Source organism: Chaetodon trifascialis, chromosome 9 (assembly GCF_039877785.1).
Source record: "Chaetodon trifascialis isolate fChaTrf1 chromosome 9, fChaTrf1.hap1, whole genome shotgun sequence".
Lineage (NCBI taxonomy): Eukaryota > Metazoa > Chordata > Actinopteri > Chaetodontiformes > Chaetodontidae > Chaetodon > Chaetodon trifascialis.
The window spans coordinates 24,540,527-24,555,443 of record NC_092064.1 but is presented as its reverse complement, the minus strand read 5'-3'; the positions used below and the strand labels follow the sequence as shown (position 1 = coordinate 24,555,443).

Sequence of the window (14,917 nt, the reverse complement as noted above, 5' to 3'; positions counted from 1 at the left end):
TTATTATCCTCTTTTGCTGACATCATGATCAGAAACCAATATTTCACAAAGGACTAAGCTCACACTGAATTAGACTTTTCTTCCATAGAGACAAACACAACAAAGTAACAATGAACATTTTGTCTTTTCACGTACACATACGTCTGACCACTGTTAATAACAATGAGTAAACAATGGCCATATACATGTATCACTAACCAACTAATATCTGAAGTGCAACAAAGACATTTGAACATTTATACATGGCTCATATAAGTGTTGGTAACATGGTGGCTAGTCTAACAGCATTTAGATCTTTATCTCAGCCTTTACAGGAAAGAAACACTTTACATTGTCCATATTTACAGATTACCTTTTTTTTTTTTTTTTCCTACAAAAGTGTTCCAAATGAGATATGTGTCTGCCATACAAATGTTGTATAAATGTCCCAAACAGAGGATTCATTTTGTTTTTCATTGTCACAGTTTGAAAGAGGAACCTAAAAGCTGACACTGATTATGTTTTATTATGTTAACTGAAGTTGATCTCAGTCTCTCCTTGCCCAGAACGACAGGTTGACTCACTTGGGGGAAATGCATCAGCTGGTGCTCAGGTAAGACATGAAAACCAACAGAAAGTGTGTCCAGACTCTTCAGCAACAGACGAATAGCAACAGGTTCGCCTTAGAGGCCGCGTGAACACATGTAAGCACGTAAAGCGTCACCATGCCGATACTGCCCGGCTCACTGGATCTCCTCCATGCTCTGCGGATCTTCTGCAGCACAGCTTGGTCACCGGCTGGTGGGTGTTTCTCCAAAGCCTCCGCACTTGCCTCCCGCCGCGTGGATCTGTCTCTGCTCAGTACCTGTTTTGATGCTCGTAGTGCCACCGGTTGAAGTCGATGTTAAATGCCACAATGCTGCCAGAGACCATGCCTGTGATCAAAGTCCTGGGGAGCAACAAAAGTCAGCAAACAGATTAGAAATGTAGTAAAAGGAAATCACAAACTAAAACTACAAATGTAAAACGAATATTGGAGATTTTACAATTCTACGTATAATGTGTATTTATATGACCGAGGAACCGACATGTATTAAAATGTCTTCTTTGTCAAAGATCATTTCCATGGATGTGCACAGCTAGTTAAAATGTCCTGTGTGGTGAATGAAACAGGCGCAGGAGGTCATCAGGGGCCGTGACAGTGAATTAACGGGTTCCTCTGGTGGACCATTGAGTCCCACTGTCCTTTTGCAGCCCCTTTGCTCTCTTGTCCACGGCTGCCTGGTATGTAGTAAAAGCAGCTGATTTCACAGGGTCGTCTTATACTGCTACACCCCCAGGGCATAAATGCTCACACACAATGAACAGAGTTGAGGCAGAGTGCCTCTCTGGAAATGCCGTTGAGGAGCGGAGCTCACTTGTGCTACCTCATGTCAGCTTACTGAGGGAGGAGACTGGGACTAATCAAGGGCCTCTTAAAATATTTAATTGAAGTGATTTGTTGAGTGGAGCTGAAATAAACATGAAGAAATACCATGTAATACTTCATTTTAGTAGTCTCTGTCTCATTGTGATGTAGTTCACACAAAAACTAAACATGTCAACAAATTTCATCCTCTAACTGTCCGTCCTCTGCAGACAGTCAGTTAGTCGTGATGATGCAGAGTTAATGATCTTAAGAATCGGGCCTCTGTTTTGGGTCAGACTGTAAGTGCTGCAGGGGATTTGGCCTGTGGCTGTGAAGTGCAGCTTGAATGTTCAGACTCTCTAACCTCTGTTGACTGCCAGGGTCACATGATGACGTCAGGCTTACAGCCCCAGAGCGAACACTGTCACCTCTGCGCCGCCATGGCACCCATTATCCGACTCCTGACCAGTCTTGGACAATGCAAACGTTGAGGAAAAAACACGCTGCTGACCTGTCAATAGACTTGTGCAGGACGCATGTGTGCTCGCTGTTGTCTGTTTATCCAAAATAAGTGCATTCGCAGAAGATACCCCGGTAATGTTTGTCTCTATGGCAACTGTGGGGTCTATTTAAAGGAAAAGGATGGTGGATGTTCCACTTACTAAAATGCACAGTGACAACCATGAAACACAGGCTTTTTACCTCAGCCTACACACAATACAGTACAGGGAACATTGCATTACACATGTGCACGCACATAAACATACATGGATTTGCTAAGCGAGGCCACACGTGCACGCAGACAATAAACAAGCCCACATAATGATTCTGTACTCTTGTTCTTACACTTTAAAATGTACGAACCATTTGGGTACCACTTGCAACTTATTTTACTTCAAGGCTTCTCTACTTTGTGATAGGTAGAGATTAATTACTGGAAATCAATAAGCGATAATGACTATTTCCTGGATTCACCTCATCACAGGACCATATTAAAACCACTGTGTGATGAGTGGGAGCTGTTCATTAACATGGCTTCCTGCACGCATCGTCTCTTCTCTCTCTGGCCTCAGAATTGCTATCATACAACTGCTCTGACCTTTGATCATGTGATAGGTCCATGGCTCGGACGCCAGCGTCACACCCAGGGTAGATGTAGAGCTGTTTGAAGTCACAGGCCTGCCACACCTCCACCACGCCGTTGTCCCCACCTGTGACCAGGTTGTGGCCATCACTGCTCAGGAGAACAGCCTGCAGAGACAGAGAGGGGTTCATGTCCAAATCTACTTTTATTGTGTCCTCTAGGGGAATGTAAGAGTTGTTATTGAATGAGAGGCGGTTATGTAGATAAAACTTTTGTGAAAGATGAAGTACAGTATGAGGATGTCAGGCAGCAGGGATGTGCAATTCAAGATTTGTACAAATTAAATAATGATTGTGTTAATATAATTAGTAATATTTACTATTATACTAATAATAGTAATATATAATAGTAATATAATAATAATATACTATTATTTATATCACAAAACTTGACTGGGGCAAGTTAAAATTCAACTGTAAAGGATGCTTTGGACTGTATACTATGATCATGGTCATGCAAAGTATCATCCACAAACATACTGCACGTATATAATGATTCTGCAAAATTACTATTAGAGTACTGTAGGCTGGTGTTAGAGCGTGTGTCAGCTTACTCTGGTGGAATCATTGATCTCCATCTGTGCCAGCAGTTTTCCATTAATGCTGAAGTTGCAGAAGCGGCCTCTCTCGTAGTAGATGATGCAGTGGCCCTCGCTGGACACTGAGATGAGCCGTGGGCACTGATAGTGGTCTGGCCCCTCCAGAGCCCGCAGCAGGTCCCCTGTGATGGTGTGGACCAGACATGGACCCTCTGCCGAACCGAAACGTGCACAGAGAAATGCATCCACCAGTGTGAGTAAAAAATAAATAAATAAATAAAAAATCTATAATTCTGTCTTCATAAAATCAGGCCGTGTAATTTTGAGCGTGTGCAGAGAGAGACTCCTGGTTCCACGGTTTATTTGCATGAAGAAAGGGAGGTGGAAAGGCACACTGACCTTTGGCTCCGCTGATGACCAGGCCCAGCTCTGCACAGACTGACACACACACAACTTCCTGGTCATGACCCGTCAGAACTGCTCGCGGTGCTGGGTAGTCACCTAAAAGATGGCAGATACACAATATCATAAACTGACAGTTTAATTGATTAAATCTATTGTCTGATTCTGAAAACACCACATAGACAATCTTCATACCTGCATAATATGGTAACCTAAATTTTTGTGAAATGGGATTTCTGTGCAGTGGTCTACATAACCACACCTTCAGTAGGCAATAAAATCATATAAACACAAGCACAGCGACTATGACGCACATCTGCTAGCAGGGAGGTCCCTTTGAATTGTCATGTAAATGCTGGGATGCCCACTGATGGCCGCCGAGCCACTTGATTTCATCCCGAGTGTCACATGATTGATGATGGCCGGGGGAGAGGTTAGTGAGGGGAGTTTCACGGCAACTGGAGCCGACCTCCAGTACAGCCAGAACAGTGTCTGGAGAGAAGTATGAAGGCAGCACACTGTGGGAAATGCACTGATCACCAATAATGAGCAACCCTAACCATGTCCCTTAAATACTCTCTGTGTCTTACAGTGAGCTGAACCCACTGAATCCATCACTAAATTAACATAGATCTGCATTTGACAACAAAATGCAGACAAAATGCAGCCAATGAAAAGCGGAGAAACCATCCATTTTAGCATTTAACCATGGGGGGAGGAAGAGGTCGGTGGGATTTCTGGATCAAATTAAAAAAAATCCTTTGGGCAGCCATTTTTTTTATTTATCTCAATTATTTTAACATTCTTTTTATTTCATTATGTATAATTTGTGTGGACCCTCACACCATATTCACCACCTTTCAGCCCACTCGTGACGGCAAACTCACACTAATAGCAGTGAATACACAGTGTGTGTCTGCTGGTGTCCACACACAACTCAAACTGCAGCCAATTCAGTGAAAGTTTCTCTCTCCACATAGATGACAGTTAGGCCCTGATAGATGATGTAGACATGTGTCAGACCTCTCTCCTCCTCTCTTATCCCCTCCTCCAGCTCGGCATATCGCCTCTGCAGCTGTAGCGGTCCAGTCAGTGGGCTTGGACTGTGATCGATGCAGCACAGTCCCTTAGAGACCAGGACCTGAGCAGCGCTGTCAGTCCCAGTACCCAGTGTTGAGGGGGGCTGAATAGGACAAGCATCAGAAAAAGCCTCCAGGGGGAAAAAGGGAGCTTGTGCAGCTCACCTACCCGACAAAAGATTCAATCAGCCTGCACTGCATACCCCCCCCACCCTCTGCTAGCCCTTGGGACGAGCCGAAGTCAGCCACCACAATTACCCGGTGCAAATATCCCCTCGCGCTGGTGTGATGGGCCGAGTCTGAGAGGCAGGACCATGATTGAGCTGGAAGTTATTTTAATTATTACACATTTAAGACACATGCAACCTTTTGGGGCACGGGTGAAATCAATTTCTTGGGCACGCCACATCTGCGAGAGGAGGGAGCAGTGATCCAGAGGGCTGCTGCCACGTATTCACACAACCTTCAGCCAGCATTATAGAAAATATAATAGGCATGAAATCACCAGAATGAGCCTCGTGGAATGAATAAGCCAATAAGTAAGAGAATAAAGAGGACTTCAGCTGTGTAGATATGAAAGGGTGGTAGTGGCTCATCCCCGAGGGTCCTCGCAAATGCCTGCCATCTACATTTGAACGTGACTGATACTCAGATTATCAGTGTACAGTTAAGTTTTTATCTGATTCTGACTCATTTTCCACTGCACAGGCCCCAGTCGCCAGCCTCTAGTATTCTGCATTCTTGGACACAGTTAGATTATTATCTGCTGCCTGCAAAGAGTTTCTGAATCCTGATATATGGATGATATTGTGATTGGAAATGATTTGAAAGGGTGAAAACACATCCTGTCTTTTGTTTGTTGAGACGAGTGTGTGGCTTCCCTTTCCCTTTTGTCCATTGAACATGCATTGTAAGCACTAGTAGCGTAAATACCAGGGGAATACTGTTTTCCTGCTGCAGTAACACAAGTGCTATTGCCCCTTGCTAATTGGAGGCAACCAAGCTGAAATTCTTAATTAACTGTCGGAGCCTCAGTGAAGTTAATTAGAGAACACTCGCAACTAATCCAGAGCTACTAGAATCTGTGACAATTGGAAACACAAGATCTTCAAGCACACACACACAAACATTATACTGTCACCCAGAAATACACTAAAAACACTCTCTGTTCCTTATCTGCAGTGTTTCAACTCCACACCATAAATGGCGCTGTACGGTACTGGAACGCCCCTGATGGATTGTTTTGAACACAGACGATCAGTGAGAATGAGTAACTAAATGAACTGAGCAGCAATAATCACACACTGGGGTCTACCATTTTGAATGCCAAGACATCTGGAGTCCTCTTCCTGAAAGCAGCACAGCTCAGTGTAATGGATCATACTAATATATCACAGCTACAGTGCAGATGAATTACTGTCTCTCTATCTCTCCACATTATCTGATTTCTTGGGAAGAATACCTCAGAATCCTATATCACTTTTTAAAAATCCTTATGCACCTTTATAGGCTTTTACTTGACAACAAAGGAGTAAATATCATAAGAAAAATACTACAAAGTGTAAAAGGCTTCTTGCAATTTTGTCCAGAGGATGATGCTACTATATGCTTGCACATGCATGCTGCTACTCACTATTATTGGGGTTGTCGCCGATAATATGGTGCCGTCCACTCCAGTACCACAGCAGAAGTGTTGCATCCCTGGACCCAGAGACGATGTAGCAGTCTCCTCCGATGTAAGACTCAGATCTGGCCAGACATGTCACCACGTCCCAGTGGCCAAACACTATCTGGGTCAGCTTGCCTAAAGAAAACACATATGTGCAAACATGTTTTTGGCGTTAGCAAAAATTGCTAAGAAGTTGAAATGTTAAAACTTCTGCCAGCTGTTTTCAAAGCCCTATCAACTGTAGTTAAGGGGACATCGAAAGAAAAATATTTCCAAGATAGTTAAATCAGTGGTTCCCAGCCTTTCTGACCTCTTAAAATTAAACAATGTCTACTTGTGACCCCTCATCATAGATTATGGCCTTGTGTGGACAGAGTTGAGCTCGACCCACAGGAGTGATTTTTCTCTCTTGATGTGTTATATTTGAAGAATTTTTAGAGGCCATAAAAGGTCAAAGCATGTCCTAAGATTACTCTTGGAATCCCTTGGGGTGGTCCTGATCCCCAAATTTGGATTAAGTGGAGCTTATCAAGCAGCGATAATCATTTATAGTTAAACAGGTATGTTGCCAACACAATCATCCTGCACTCACTGAATCACTATCACTGGGAAAGAAATGACTAAATATCTTTTTTTTTTAACTTATCAGTAAGTTTCAGTGTATTATGGGTATTGTAGTATAGCCATTCATTTTTCTACAAGGCTTGTCAGGAGAGAGCAGCGACAATACTGTATTATTCCCATCATAGTGCTCAGTCCTCCACACATCAGTGCACAGCTCTACAGGAAATAGAGTTTACACTGCAACCTACCTGTCTCAGAGGAGTACACACGAAAGCTCTTGTCCCAGAAGCCACACACCAGTATGTAGCGGTTGTCAGCTGTCACCACGAAACAGTGTGTGGTGATTTGGATGCTCTGGTCCACTAGGTCTGTGATCTGACGCTTGTTGCTTCCAGTACTGTTGGCTGTGGAAAAAAAAAAGTGTCAATACCTGAGGCGACACAAGAAAATGTGAAGCTACTAATTACAGTTAAAATAGATTTCTAGATAGAAAAGTCAGTGTTCTGTTTTTTCTTTGATGCTGTATTTTCCAGTCAAGACAAAGAAGTTCACTCACCGACCAGGGAATCCATCTCTATAGGCAGGTGATGGGCCTGCTCCAGAGAGTAGCCTGGTGCTCCTCGGAGACCTGGAATCAGGCAGGGACACATAAGGGAATTAATCACTGAGGATATTTCTAACCTCCACATGTGTGCATTCTTACCCCCCAACACACACACAGACACACGCACACAGACACACCTGTTCCCTTTTTAGAGCCAAAGTTAATTCAGAGTCTCTTCCAGGAGATGGAAGTGTTGGAGGTCCATCAGAAAGATTTCCATCTGTCTTACTGGTCTTTTTTTTTCAGGGTGTCAAACTTAATGGAGACTTTATCCATGCAGTCTGTATCTGGAGCCAGTTTTGAAACAGCAACGCGTCCGAAAATGAGGAGGCCTTCTTATCATCATTATTCTGGAAAGCCAAACCACATTTCCCTCCTCTCCAACAGGATGGCAAGGGCGCTGCAGCTGGGTTCATTAGTGTGGGAGCAGCCACACAATGCGGACTCTTCGGCCCTGAGCTCTGTGTGTTTCTACAGTGACAGATGGGGACGTGTGAGGAGAATGTGGTGCAGTTGCGGCCTAATTTCCTAGTAACCATTACTTTGGCCCTCTGACCCTGAGGTGAGGCTGATTCTCAGGGAGGGGCTCTGTGGGTAATGTTGTTCACACATGTCTGAATAGGAACATGTGGAAACACTCATGGTCAGCTTACCTAGGAGGTGCTAGCCTCTCACACAGCCAGCTGGCTACAGCTCTATTATGAGCGGTGGGCAGGTTTTTGTGTGACGGTGATGAAGTGATTTTACAGGGCCACTGCTGTGGTAGGTATCACAAGTGGCATGGCACTTTTTTTGTGTCCGTTTGAACATATTTTCTGCCATGTGCGCTGAGCTCCACTCACCAACAGTGTTGTGCCATCGGTTGACGGCAAACAGGCGGCTGCAGGTGACAGTGACCACAGCAGGGATGGTAAGATGGGGCAGGGTGTTGGCGGCCACATGCGTTACTGGCGAATTGGATGGAAACTTCAACACCATGATGACATCCTGCTGCATCTGGTCCTTGAACATGAGAGGACTCTGTGGAAGGAAACACTATTGAGTAGAAGAGAGAAAAGACGGAGTGTGGGAAAGGATGGAAGGATGTGATGGTGGGAGAGGAGGAGGAGTACAAGGACAGAGGAGCAGGACGAGGAAGGGGAAGCAGGGAAGAAGATGAAAAGGATAGGTATGAAAAGATGGGACAAAAAGAATGGAAAGAGGTAATTAGTGTGGAGGTTGGAGGAAAAACTAGGTTCAGACACAGAGGAGAGTTTCATGCACTGCCCCCGCTGCACAGTGCAGTCAGACGAGGGGACTGGTCAGACAAGGGTAAGACATGGAAAACTGGGATGAAGTAGGCTGTACACATGAGATGATGCTTACGTACATGATACACATTTAGCAGAAAGATTCAGTTCGGTCCAGAGAGAAAAAAACATTAAAAGAGATTGCATAGGTTTTTGAAGATGTGCTGTAAAATTCAGCTCCACTTTTACAACCCTGGGTTAAACTTCTTGTGTAGCAGGAGTAGAATAGAGGAGATAGTGATCCTGACAATATTCTGTGAGTTTTGAACCAGCTTCAGCTCTCATCCCTAATTTCAGAGACTTTTGACAGAAGTGGACAGAGGTGGATGAAAACATTCCCATCTGTTGCCAAAGTAGAAAATTGAACTAAAGGGTCTCAAAGGGATTTGCCTTACAAAGTTTCTCGTAGGGGGAAAGAAACAGAGAGAGCCATGTGGGGATAATGAGGGCTAGGCTGGCTATTACATGGATTAGACAGGGAAGAGCAGCTTACAGCAGAAAGAGGGGAACTACTAGGCCAGTAGGGAGCACTCTTCCCTTTACACCACACTGCTAGTAAGCAGTGACAGTGATAAAACAGTGCGGAAAACTAGTGCTGCAAATGTGTTGTTATATTGCAGGTCTATGACCTACATGAGATAAGCCTTCTGAAAAATGTATCTTTTGTTATAAAAGTGTGAACTGAAGAAAAACAGACGAGAAAAATCAGGGAACATCTATCTCAATCTTGCGTCTACCGACAAACGCAGCCACGCAAACACACTCCATCCGGGCTCGCACAGGTCCACAAATCCTTTCCCTCACACACACCACCACCACCATCACCAGAGGTAGAGGGAATTTTCCCAGCATGCTCGTTGCTCTCACCAGGTGCATGGCGGAGCTGCGTGGAGGATGTGGCTCAATAAGCAACTGAGATGGCGTCTGTCCAAAGCTCTGGATCTGTGCCTCTGTGGCCTGCGGGAGAGAGAGAGGGAAGAAGGAGAGAGAGAGCGAGAGAGAGAGCGGCTGTCACAATCAATATGCATCAAAGTGATGGGTCAATGCGTTACTTGACAATGCAAGCAAATCCTAACTCAGCCGTGCCTCTGAGGAAGGGGGGAGGTAAAGGGAAAGGGGAGCACTCCCAATCCGCCTGGGTGCTCCCCCTTCCCCCCTCGGCCTGCAGAGTCATCCAAGTGTTAGTATGGAAGAGACAAGCCTTTTCCTATTAACATGCTTCAGTTAACCATTCCCATTTCCAGGCACAGAGGCCCCCACTGCATAAACGTTAACCTGGAGTGACATCCAGCTAGGACTGCAGCAGGCCGGCCTGCTTTTAGATGTTATTGTGCTTGAAACAAAGGGGAAAAGCATGTCCATGCACACACATACGCATGAAACAGAGGCACAAAAATCACACAAGCAGACCAGGGCGATTTGGCAGAGGCTATCTTGATGAAGGATGATTTATGGGCTATGAACTGTGAGTCTGGATGCTTGTGACTAAGGAAAAAACTAAAAACAGCACAAGTCGCACCCTGAGTAAAGGGAAAAAAACAACACAACACCAGAAGAATATTTTACTATTATTAGAAAATAACTTCCATTTAAATAGTCAAAAGATTTCTCTTGCCTTCAGTGAGTGAGGAAAAAAAAACAAGCAGTAAGAGCTACTGAGCTTGACTGAAAGTGGGGCACTCCACGGTGGGAGTGATTGATGTGACTGGAGCCACTTCCACCATCAGAGGGGAGCTTGTAGACGTCCGTCAATGCCACTGTGCACAATGGAACATACATCGCTCAGCCCTTCGCCCGCCCTTCTGACTGCCTGGGTGACTAGCCCTCATTTTCCTCCGCCTGTACACACCACTCACTATCAAAAGGACCTATTGGGCAGCACATGCCACAGAGGGAGATGTGGCAGGGGAAGTTTGGAGGTGATACTGAATTAGGACAGGCCACCTGCAAGCCAAACAGTCGGCCCCAACACCCCCTGGTCACTTCCTATCTTCCACAGCACCAAAAAAGGCGCTGTCCACACGGCTGAGCGCTGTCGCACAGCAGTGAAAGTTTCATGTGAGTTGGTGAGCACATTTGGCAACCATTAAGTGTTAGTCGGTGTTTCTTTACAACGCAGTCCGTCAAGTAATAAGCAACTGACATTATGGCTATTTAAGGTTAGGTTTGGGGTGAGGGTCACAATGTCTGCTCAAATAAAGAAATTTGATACAAAGATCAGAAAGGCTGAGAGGGCCATGTGGAAAACATCATCATATTTCTTGTGATAAATCTATTACCAGGGAAACTGGGCTGCTCCATGTCCCGTTTTGGTAGTCTTAGAAAAACTTGACGCCCAACAATTATTTCCAGAGTGGAATGGGGAGGATTTTTCTGTGTGTGTGTGTGTGTGTGTGTGTGTGTGTGTGTGTGTGTGTGTGTGTGTGTGTGTGTGTCAGGGGAAGGGGAAGGGGTCTCACTTGTTGAAGGTTAACTCAAGAACATGTTCGTCCACTGAATGATCAAAACATGTCAATATCTCTCAGGTGCTTCAACACTAATCCTCTCTGAGGTATGTCAAAAACTTATCTCTATCTCAGTCTGAGATGCAGGGCACTTAACAGGCAGTTCATTAGCTTAAGTCACTTCAGGCTCTGCTTTTTGGCTGATAAGTGACACTTATTGCCAAAGCCATCTGGATGATCTCCCCTCCCAGCAACAACCGCCTTGCTTGGGTGAGCACCTAACATCCATCATAACACAATGTGTCTGCATGTCTGTCTGTCTGACTTTGTTCGCATCCGATTTTGGCGTGAGCTTAAGGCTTCAGAGGTGAGTGGCTGCAGCTCTCTCTCTCTCTCTCTCTCTCTCTCTCTCTCTCTCTCTCTCTCTCTCTCTCTCTCTCTCTCTCTCTCTCTCTCTCTCTCTCTCTCTCTCTCTCTCTCTCTCTCTCTCTCTCTCTCTCTCTCTCTCTCTCTCTCTCTCTCTCTCTCTCTCTCTCTCTCTCTCTCTCTCTCTCTCTCTCTCTCTCTCTCTCTCTCTCTCTCTCTCTCTCTCTCTCTGCATCGGCTGTCTGGTCCCCAAACTGGTGACAGAGAGACTCTGTGCATCCTCCAGTGTACTCATGCAATGCAGCAAGACAACATCTCTGTCAGATGCAAACACGGCCTTGCAGTGACCCGCTAAGCAGCGTGGGATCATGCTGAGTCACAACACGTGAGATCAGCGGTGGCAGCTACAAATATGAAGCTGCTAAAGCCTCTCACCTTTTGACAGATAGGGTTTAGATTGCGGAAGAAAATTGCTTTCATTAAGTTCATCTGAAGTAAAAACCATGCAGGCACATGAAAATACACATAAACAGCCTGTTAATGTAATTTTGTAATTGTGTTACTTTCCCATGTGACGGCACTGCTGCCCATTCTTTGCATGCCAGTGGAAATTTGTTTAAGGTAAGCTTATCTGGACTTATTTTAATCCTTAAGCACCAACAAAGAATTACCCTGAGGGTGTTTCTTGAGTGACAGCTTGGGAGTTGGCATGTGCACTACTGTGTGTGGGAGCAGAAATGTCTCAAACAATGTGTCCACCAGTAGGTGATCGTGTCTAATGCAGCTGTGATCAATAACGATGCACAATGGATCCTATATGCTATGACATATATAAATTGGGAGTTTCTTATCATTAAGGTCAAGCATTTAAACACTTGTGTTCCATCACTGTGATAATAGGTGAAATCAAGCTACTTCAAAGCCCTTCACTAGCTTGCCACAGCACACTTTGTTGTCTTTGTTGATTCAGAGGGGGCGGGAGGGGAAGTGGCAGCTGAGGAGGAAGAGAGTCCCACTGATGAATAATTTGTCTGTTTACTTCTGAGTGACACAGCAGGGCCTGAATCAAGGGGTTGCTGTCATGTTTTTCCATAAGAGAAGGCTGTCAGGAGGAGCATCATGGAGAAGGACTGCTGTTCCGGCAGCGTGCCCACTAGAGCTGTCACCGTGCCCTCAACCAGAGGCCCGGCGGCATGTCAGAGGGTGTCATCATTTCTACCTGACACACGGACGGAAATTATCTCTCATGACCTCTAATTTCTTGACATTTCAAATGCCTTAATTGTTGTGACTAATGCCAGATCTGCAGTTTCACCTGTCAGGCCCAGAATGAATCAATAGCCCGGAGTCAATCATCACATTTCAGCAGGTCTTAGCAAGACATTCACTGGGCACTTTTCCATGCTCCACCTCACTGACTCAGGCAGGCAGCTCACAGACTTGCCTGTGTGGGACAGTAGGAGTGGTAAGCAATAATGGGAATAATGGTATAAATCACCAACAAAATGATCATCATGTTACCATAGACTGTGCAGGAAACTGTTAAACTTAAATAATTTCCCAGCAGAGCAGAGTTTACACTACATCTTTTTTCAGGATTTGCAGAAAAATTACAACTATCTGGTTTAAAACTAGCATTAAACCAGTGTCAATTAATCACCCTTTAGCATCCCTGTTTAATAGACTTGATAATAATGCATTTTCAGGACACTGCTAGGTTTTGGTACATGGGGTTTAGTTATATGAGGTTATACTTTATGTTACAGGGAGAGGCAGAATCCATCTGGAATGAGAAACATGACTGAAGGTATGAAGGCTCGTCTTAATTAGTGCTCATCATATCAGCATTACATCAGTTGCAATTAGCAGAGGCAATTTCTCTCTTGAACGCAAATACATTCACATGTCACAATAGCGACTGCGTCAACTGGGCACAATTAGGGAGTCTGAGAAGCAGGCTTCCTAATGTGCAACTAACTAACAGTACTGTCATCTCTCAGGGTAACAGTAGGGTGTAAGACAGCCAAAAACCCCTCAGCCTGATGCAAAATAAAAAAAAAAAAAAATCATCGCCTAAACCTTTCTCAAAATGATGAAAACCAAACCTTTCACAATATGGTTTGGTAATTAGATCAGCCAAATCTTCTGCAGGTGATTTGCATAGTGGTCACTTGATAAATAAAGGCGCCCCTGGAAGTGACAGTATATAAATGACTTGTTTTGCAGACAGCAGATGGTGGATATCACAGGGAGAGACAAGCTCACACTGGAAAGTACCACAATGCATGCCAGCTGCTGCAGTCTCTGGTCCCCTTTCCCCCCTTCGCAATTAAGCTATTCACGAGTAGTACGGTCGAGCTAATAGATATTCAATTAATTAGTTAAGAACAAGAGGATTCACTCCCTCATCTATTGACTGTGTGACCTCTGTTGATTGATCAAAGAGCTCAGTCAGATTCATTGATCTGATTGAGGGAAGGGAACATACAGTATATTCCTCACCAAGAGGAAAAGAGCACAGAAGACAATGTTAAGATGGATCCATGAATAATGTAGACAGATATTAAAAGATTACCGTTTATCTGAGAGAGAGGAAATTAATAACTCAGATCATTGCAAAATGATGCCAATCTCAAAGTCGATGAGTCAGCAGCTCTGCCTGATTCTCTCACGGGTTACATCTGCATGACACAATAATTGATTGACAGATGCATGTTATGAATGCTCCCGGAGCTCCAGCACATGCCAGGACAAATAGAGACAGGAGGTTGTGCCTATGGTAGATAAAAGGGGGGGGGGGGGGGGGGTTGTCTCCATGGCGATGTGTGTATGTGCTTTACCTCTCTGAGAGAAGGGTCAGTGATACTGTCCAGCTTGGCGGCGCCCTCGTAAGTCAGGTAGTGAAAGACGTTGAGGGCACGCACCGCCTCTGGGCCTCGCTGCTTGTAGCCGAAAATAAGGTCAATCCACTGATGCAGCTGACATGACACAAACTCGCTTTCCAGGGCCTGTCAGAGGAGTACAGGGCAAGTAGAGGTGAGAGGCATACCAGCAGCACACAGCACAAAAGACACAACACAAATTATACTTCACACACAACACTGAACACAACAAAACACAGCCAACCCACCAGGCATTACATAACATCAGACATCATAAAACTAATTAAGAGTACTTTAAGGGGAAAATAACCTTCATTCAGTTAAATAAAGATAAGTATTTAACTTGATTTACAGCATGTAAAGATCACAGTAAAAAGAGAGAGAGGTCGATCCCGTCCTTTTAATGTAACCAGCTAACTCAGGACAAGCCTCACATATCGCATTTCTCTATGCACTTAAAAAGCAGAGCGACTCTCTTTGCATGGAGACAAAGAAATCGGTTCAATGCTAAACAGGGATCCAATTTACTGTAAAACCGTCTGCATGAGC

General features: G+C 44.6%; 1 protein-coding gene across 5 annotated transcripts in view; it reads right to left on the bottom strand.

Moving 5' to 3' along the window:
• Positions 1 to 305: 305 nt before the first annotated feature.
• The window catches only part of nbeab (neurobeachin b), a 182,779-nt gene continuing 168,167 nt past the window's right edge, over positions 306 to 14,917 (bottom strand). For 3 of the 5 annotated variants that reach the window (XM_070970886.1, XM_070970889.1, XM_070970891.1), the window contains 10 exons: positions 14,327 to 14,494; positions 9,544 to 9,633; positions 8,230 to 8,422; positions 7,340 to 7,411; positions 7,032 to 7,187; positions 6,184 to 6,354; positions 3,469 to 3,570; positions 3,085 to 3,281; positions 2,487 to 2,638; positions 306 to 928 (listed from right to left, as the gene is read on the bottom strand). In XM_070970886.1, the coding sequence (XP_070826987.1) occupies positions 838 to 928; positions 2,487 to 2,638; positions 3,085 to 3,281; positions 3,469 to 3,570; positions 6,184 to 6,354; positions 7,032 to 7,187; positions 7,340 to 7,411; positions 8,230 to 8,422; positions 9,544 to 9,633; positions 14,327 to 14,494 (1,392 nt within the window). In that variant the 3' untranslated portion in view covers positions 306 to 837. The remainder of the gene's footprint in view (positions 929 to 2,486; positions 2,639 to 3,084; positions 3,282 to 3,468; positions 3,571 to 6,183; positions 6,355 to 7,031; positions 7,188 to 7,339; positions 7,412 to 8,229; positions 8,423 to 9,543; positions 9,634 to 14,326; positions 14,495 to 14,917) is intronic. The other 2 variants (XM_070970888.1, XM_070970890.1) reach the window with 1 other exon arrangement.